The sequence below is a fragment of the Macrobrachium nipponense genome, chromosome 9, assembly GCF_015104395.2.
Source record: "Macrobrachium nipponense isolate FS-2020 chromosome 9, ASM1510439v2, whole genome shotgun sequence".
In the NCBI taxonomy this organism is placed as follows: Eukaryota; Metazoa; Arthropoda; class Malacostraca; order Decapoda; family Palaemonidae; genus Macrobrachium; species Macrobrachium nipponense.
In genome coordinates, this window is record NC_061110.1 from 7999230 (window position 1) to 8007532 (window position 8303).

Below are 8303 nucleotides of genomic sequence, written 5' to 3' on the forward strand. Positions count from 1 at the left end.
TTGTGTCTAACAAAATGGTGCCTCATTAAGAAAGAGAGGGGCTGTATCGTAAATGACAGCCCTTGCTTAGAGACACAATGATAACAAAAGTCGAAGCCTGAATAAAATGAATAAGAGTTTTGGTGCTCTCTTAGTGATAAGATCAACTTCATTGTTTTAGCTTCTTTCACTAGCAAATCTAGCAAATTCATCCTTCAAGTAACCTAGCTGGCATACATAGGCTGTCTACTAAGAGTAATGTTTTTTATAAATTAGAAATAGGATAATGGCAATTAAACTTCAACTAGACAGTGACATACTTCTTCAAAAAAGTTGCTCGGCAAAACCAAATATAGCTCTGCCATCTTCAGAGATTTGTTCTTGGTGATCATTTCAGTTTTTATATGGATCTGAAATACTCATAACTAATAAATCTAACGATTTTGGCATGTGGATTTAAGGGGAACAAATCTCTGATAAAATTAAAAGTAAATTCTTTTGGCATTGATGACCATTGACATGCAACTCAATACAGACTATTGTAAATTTCTGTTTTATATTTTAGGAAATATGAAATACATATTCTTTTTTTTTTCACACCCGTGAATGCACAAATGACCATTTACATTATATTCAGAAACATTCCTGAGTTACTGTGTGTGTTTGAAAATTTATAGATAAACATTACTAACAAAAGAAAGCTCAAGATGTCTTTGGAAAAAAATTCAGGAATACTGACGAGGCGTCTTGTGACTCAAACCATGAGGACACCAGCACAGAAGTGAATAATACTCAAAACACTTCGCTGCATTTCGCTCAAAAGAGATTTTAAGAGAAACCTAATTTACCTGATGGTCCGGCTCCAACCAACCCTTCCAACTTTCCTTTACAATGCATGTCAGCAAATTCTGTGGAATTTTTTTTATCTCTTTCAGCACATTCTCAAACCGTAATTCATACAATCTTTGAAGCATCTGCAAGGGGAACATTAGAATTTTTCATTTGAATGTGAATGAAATTGGTAAACTTTGATTTGATTTAGTCACTTTCCAGGCATCCATTTCTGCCTTAGATTGCATCATGGCCCTTTACAATTGTAGATTTAGAGATTTTCATGCGCTTTTATATAGCAAAGACATTACTTGCAACCATTTATATTTACTGAGTTAATCTATATTTATTGATTTCCTTTTCTATACAGTAAAAGGAAAGACATTTGAATTTTTAAGATTATTTATCTCCCTAAGAAGACAATACTATAAAACCAAAATACTAAACGAATTGCAATCAATGCACCTATCTGCAGACCAAACAGAAAAATAAGAGAAAAGTTATAAAAAAGGAGATTTTTTCTAGCTGTCTACAAGTTCTAATATTATTTTCCTGTCACTCTGTAGATTATGTATCATCATTAATATATCTTATCGAATGTGCACGTAAGCATGAATTCTCATTTCATTTCTTTGCATACGAATTTTTCATTTTTTATATATATACATTTAGAGTTTCAGGAAGCACGACAAGAGAATGCTGTAGCAATATTGGTTCACTATGCACGATTCCGGGGAGCATGGCCTCTTAAATTTCTCATAAGGTTCACTCATTAGGTCACAACCTTTCAGCAGACTGTTTTATATACTCCTGCACGAGCTGCAAAAGTCATAGGCATATCCTACTCTATCTATTCCATTGTATCATTCAGCCTCTTCTCATAATTCTGTTTCTGAGTCTTAAAAAAGTAGAAAATCTCTCCTGATGACACCCAATCATTTTACAGTGCTGCTCCTCTTGGTAATGTAGTGGATGTCCGTGGCTCGACTCCACTAGGAACAGGCAGTGCAAACACTGCTAAGAGCTTGCTTCAGTCGCAGACTGTGAATACAGTCAACAGTCAGTCTAGTGATTTTAGTCAAAAAGATGTTAGTGGCGTAAACTTCCGACCAATACCCGTGAGGAATACACCTCCAACAGTTGGACCTTTGAATTTACCTAACTTTGAGCCCTTCAACAGCGACTCCTCAGGTTTCGAATACTCCTCTCCTGGTCAGAGAGTGCAAATTTCCTTCGGTCTTCCACACCAGCAGCCTGTAGGCTCTGGCAGGGTTAATAATGAGAACGTCAGGCCTGCAAGGAACATAGGTGCATTTAATCTTAACGGTAGCCTGGGTAATTCACTACTTAGGAGAAACAGAGACAGAGGTGATTCTAAGCAAAACGATCTCTTGCTAAACAAAGTAAAACCACCGACAACTACAACCCCAGTTCCACCTACAACTACAGAAGTTACTTCTATTCCTACCACTACTACTGCTACTACTACCACTACTACTGCTGTTCCAACCACTACCCCTTCAACAACACCCACAACAACAACAACCAGTGTTCCTACTACTACTACTACTACTACTGAAAAGCCAACGCCCAGAACATGGACATTCTCTCTAAAGACTTACAGAGCAACAGAAAAGCCCTCATCAACAACGACTGAGACATCAACAGCCTTGACCACAACTCCGGAGTCTGGTCTCTCGACAGAGAAGCCCTCCTTGACCATTAAGCCTCGTTTCCGCGGACGCAAGCGTTTGCGCAGACCCCTGTCCCGTCGCCCAGTAACGTCTACCACACTGTCACCTGTTGACGAAGAGAGTACCCAGGTTAGGCAGTGGAATTCTGGCCTCTTCTCTCTGAGAAATCGCACAGCCTCCAGACATAGGAAAACTTCACCCGTACTCCTTGCTGGTGACTTGAGGAAGGAAGGAGATTCACAAAACAAAGTTAGTAATGATACAAAAGTGTTAGTTAGCAAGGAAAAGAAACAGGATTTGGGAGACGGTAATTCTGAAGTGTCCCATGATAAAGTGACAGAGAAAGAGGAAACCTCCAGTGAGGCCTCTCTTTCAGGGACCACTGACGAGTCCCAGAAGTAAGTATAACTGACTCAGTATTCATAGGTATGACATATTTCAAGTATACAAGACAGTCAGACAGAACAGGTCACGAATTTTAACTCATTGACAGAGAACATAATTTTTACCGCTTTCCACAAATTAAATGGTGTCAGATTCATTAACATTTAAACCAAAATGATATGAAGTGGTATTTGTGACAGTCACTAATGAGATTTCTTTTGTTTTCCAGCGACGTTGTCAGTAGCGTAGACGTCAGAGGTTCCGCAAAGTCAATCACGAGTGGTCAGTCCGTTTTTGTCTCACCACAGAGAAATAACTTTGTGTTCCCTCAAAGACGTGATCCCATCCTGCCCTTTGGTACACGCCTTTCCCGCCCGAGACCCACTTCCCCATTAACTAACCCCACAGCTGGTAAATGATAATGCCATATTTTGATACTGCCTCTCTGCATGACACCTGTGACTAGACCTAAGTTGGAGTAGCAGTTAGACCTTCAGTGTAAGAAAATGTGCAACTGACTGTTTTGTACTTTTCAATTTTAATATTTTACTGGCTAACTTATAACCTCATTCCAGGCCCCTCCCCACTAACCTCGAGCAGGACTCTCTCTGAGATGCAGGCTTCACAAAACCTTATTAACTCATTGGACCAAACCAGACCCTTTCAGCAATTTCAGTCAGGCAAATCCCTCACGCTTCCAAAACCTGATACCCCCAGTAACACCATAACTGACAAAACTGAGCTTAACCAATCCCCAGCACCAATCCAACTAAACATGCTACCTGTTATGACGCATCTTAACCTGCCTTTTGTCGTTGCCTCAGTTAACCTACCTGCAAACAATGACACAAATGACCCCCCATCTGAACCTGATGAAATACTAGTTCCTCCACCCACTGGACGTGATAGGAAACCGACTAACCCACCCCACCTCCAACGCCTCTTCCCAAGCCAGCACATTCCAGGAACCTTTACTCTCCATCAAAATGGGGGAACATTTACGTCTTCCTCCTCCTCCTCCTCCTCCTTTTCCTCGTCATCGTCTTCCTCGAAGACGCAAGAGGAATCGCACCATACCAAGAGCTCCCAATTCATCCAAAACAACACTGGATCCCTTCTTAGTCAGTCACAAGACGTCACTAGCAGCAGCAGCAGCAGCTCGCCCTTACCCACGACCAGGAGAGCTCACTCCAGAGCTAAATTATTTCCAAGTTCAGCAAAACCGACGACTGTCGTCGGTTCTACCAGCCAAGGAAATGGCAAGGCTTTGCAACAGTCCCACCAGAATCCAGTCCTGCAACGCCCGTTGACGGAGAAGACGAGGCCTTTGACGCGAGTGGCACAGACACCCGTCTCAGAGGACTACATCAAAAACTTCCCCGAGGCAGCAGCTCCCGAAGGATTCCCAGGGGAGGATCCTGAGGAGGATACCATTAAAAACAATATCTTCGAGTTGCAGCGCATCAATTGATTTAGTAGATCCCCACACACCTCTATCGTTCGAAAATCAGATAGAACATTGCTGATGCCATTGCCATATACTGTACATAGCTTCTATTTATCTCCTCACTCACTCCAGGTCCGGAATATATGAATATATATGTATAGGAAGTTGTCCTCGAAACTCATGCCTGTAAACAAAACGCCTTCATTTGTTTTGAAAGAAGGAAACCCTTTGCTCAAGGAGAATATGTTTCTGTATCTCGTATGATTACTGTTGATATTTATAGTTGTTGATGGTTTTGTATTGTAACGTGTCACGGAAATTGAATCAAAATATTCCTTTCCTTTTTTGTAGAGTCGTCGTGTAAGCTCTTTTTGGAACAGTGTGTGTACTAAGAAGTAATGGGCATATGAGGTGACTGTATGTTGAGAATTATAGGGAACAATTTTTTTCAATGTCTTTAGTACGATTTTAGTAACTAAACGAAACAAACGTTTACCTGAACTCATCTCAATGTACAAAGTCTAAGGTTGTTTCACCGTAAGATGTTATTCAGATACTTATGCAAAACGTTAAGAAAATATTCCTAGATTAAGTCTGTCTCGTATACAAGATACGATGCCATGTTACCACCCTCTAACCAGGATTACCAACTTATGGAACGTGTATATTTCTTCTAGCAATGCTCTGCGCAAGTTGGTGGTATCTCAAGATTTGAGAAAATCCATTTATCTCTATATTGTTTATTTAGGTAATGCTTGTAACTTATTACTAATCAGAAAATGAATTCTGAAATGTAAATACTTGCTAACGAAGTAGGTTGGTAATCCTGTTTGATTTTCTGCCTCACGTTAATTTTAAGAATTATGATGCAGGTCACCATAATATTTTTTTCTGTTTGTCTCTATAAGACGTGTTTTTTTCTCTCTCTTTTGTAAATAAAGAACAAATATTACTTTTCTCGCCATTTTTCATTGCCCTAGTTTGATGGTCTGCTAGAACTTGCTTCTAAAAGCCATGGTTAGTTCCTCTTGAGTGTTCGCTGCGGTCAGATGGACTAAAGCGACCTTGTCCTGTTGTGCCGAATCAGGGTTCAAATTCTGCTACTATGGCCTTCAAAATATTTTTATTTGCATCTCTTTATGGTATGCAGTGACAAACCTCACCATGAATTGTGTATACACAACTGGATTCTTCATATCATGAATTATAATCTGTTTTAAATCGAAGAATGAAAAAGGACGCTGGATAAAAAACTACTAAAAATTAGTTTTATTTATTTGTGAAAAATGTACAAACCCAAGTTTTAACGTCGAAGGAATCAATGTCAGTTTCTAATCAGTGATTACTTGAAAAAAAACTGCTAAAAATTTTATCTATTTGTTTGTGAAGTTAAATGTACAAACACAAGTTTTAACATCGATGCAATCAATGACAGTTTCTAATCAGTGATTACTTAAAAAAAAGAAACTACTAAAATTTGTTTTATTTATTTCTGAAAAATGTACAAACACAAGTCTTAACATAGAAGCAATCAATGACAGTTTTTAATCAGTGATTACTTTTCATCTTGACGTGTTAACTGACCGTATACGCCTGTTTGGGGCACTCATTTAGAAAGCCTTCTGCCTTCGATACCAGATGCAAAAATGTCAATAGATTCTCGAATTTTCAGCATATTAATTGAACTTCTGCGATCACTATTTGTGGTATTTTGAGAGAGAGAGAGAGAGAGAGAGAGAGAGAGAGAGAGAGAGAGAGAGAGAGAGAGAGAGAGAGAGAGAGAGAGAGAGAGAGAGAGAGAGAGAGAGAGTTCTTTTTTCATATTTGGGATTCATATCTGAGTAAACACAACATCTCCATATACAAAAATGTCAATATATTCTCGAATTTTCCGCATCTAATCTGTTCCATTTCAAGGATCACCATTTATGGTGCATTGAGATTCAGTTGGGGAAAGCGAAAGGGTTCTTTTTCATATTAGGGATGAACTTTTGAAAAACAATGCAAAATCTATGCAAAAATGTCTATAGATTTTCGAATTTTCTGCACTGAATCAGTTCAGCTTCAAGAATCACTACTTATGGTGCGTTGAGATTCAGTTAGGGAACGCGAGAGAGTTCTTTTCATATTAGTAATTAATTAAAAAAAAAAACGCAAAATCTGTGTATGCAAAAATGTCTATAGATTTTCGAATTTTCTGCACTGAATCAGTTCAGCTTCAAGGATCACTACTTATGGTGCGTTGAGATCCAGTTAGGGAACGGGAGAGAGTTCTTTTCATATTAGTAATTAATAAAAAAAAAAACGCAAAATCTGTGTATGCAAAAATGTCTATAGATTTTCGACTTTTCTGCGCTGAATCAGTTCAACTTCAAGGATCACTACTTATGGTGCGTTGAGATCCAGTTAGGGAACGCGAGTGAATTCTTTTTTCCTATTGCGAATTAATTTTTTAGAACACGTAACATCCGCATGTTACTAAATGATCAAGGAAATATATAAAACAGAAAATGACCCAAAGATACTAATGGGAATCTGGTTTCATGCCAGATAAAAGAAGAATAAACTAATCAAAAGGTACAATTTCAATATCCAGAGATTTATGTGGAATGAATAGCTAACCCCATCTGAATATTTGGCGCTGAAGGAATAATTTTAAGTTTCTCTGCTTATGACACATAATCCAACAATTTAGAAGTAAATATGATACGAACCATTCATTATGCCAAGTTATTTAAAAAAAAAGTCGATTAATTACCAATTGTAACTTTTATAATGAGATTAATGCAAGGTAGATTGAAGCCCATTACGATTAGTGGTGAATTAATTGACGGATGTCAAAAAATTAAAGGTTTGTGACCTTAAAAGGTAATATTCACTCTCTGGACGTGAAGTGTAAACCTTATATTCCAGCTAAATGCAAAAACAGATGGAGAATAGTCCTGCCTCTTGGTAAGGCATTTAAGCTGGTTAACAAAGAAAGACGTTAGATACCTAATTAGGAATATTTAACCGGTTTCAGTTCCTTAATAATAAAAGCAACAGCTGGTACATTCTGAGGACACCTGTAGTGAAGGTAACCCCGCCTCTTCTTTCAAAGAAGAAATAGAGAAAAAATAACCTTAAATTCCATTTCATTTTCAAAACGAATTCCATTTGGTTTAAGAGCTGTGTATGGAAACTATAGACTTTAATTGATAAACGAAAATGGGACCTCCATGAGCACCAAAATATATGCAATGAATCTAGGATAATGGAATTCGCCTTAAGAAACTGAAACATTCGTTCATAGACGGAAAAGGTACTTTCATTTAGTTTTTAAAACCAATTTCTTATGGTTCAAGACCTGTGCATGGAAACTATAGACTTTAACCCCTTAATTCATAAACAAAAAATGGCCCTTCATGAGTAACAAAATATATGCAATGAATGTAGGACAATGCAATTCGCTTTAAGAAACTGTAAACATTCGTTCATAGACGAAAAAGGAACTTCCATTTCATTTTTAAAACGAATTCCTTATGGTTCAAGAGCTGAGTATGGAAACTATATATTTTAATTCATAAACGAAAAAAGAGCCTCCATGAGCACCAAAGAATATCCAACGAATGTAGGACAATTGAACTCGCCCTGAGGCTGTAAAAATTCTTTCATAGACGAAAAAAGGAACTTCCATTTCATTTTTAAAACGAATTACTTATGGTCCATGAGCTGTGTATGAAAACTGTAGACTTTAACCCCTTAATTCATAAAAAAAATAAAATGGCCCTTCATGAGCACCAAAAAATATGCAATGAATGCAGGATAATGGAATTCGCCTAAAGAAACTATAAACATTCATTCAGAGACGAAAAAGGGACTTCCACTATGTTCCATTAACGCACACCCTGAACGAAAGGCAGTGAAATTCGCGCTTAGGACTTCCAACACTGTACTGACCAAGCTGATCAGAGTAAAATACCACAACT

The 8303-nt window shown here is 37.9% G+C and overlaps 1 protein-coding gene across 1 annotated transcript in view; it reads left to right on the top strand.

The window, feature by feature from the left end:
* LOC135218609 (mucin-2-like) overlaps nt 1-5292 on the top strand; it is a 60372-nt gene extending 55080 nt beyond the window's left edge. The window contains 3 exon segments of the mRNA XM_064255038.1: nt 1757-2902; nt 3118-3299; nt 3392-5292. Coding sequence (XP_064111108.1) covers nt 1757-2902; nt 3118-3299; nt 3392-4359 — 2296 coding nt within the window. The 3' untranslated portion in view covers nt 4360-5292.
* The last annotated feature ends 3011 nt before the right edge of the window (nt 5293-8303 follow it).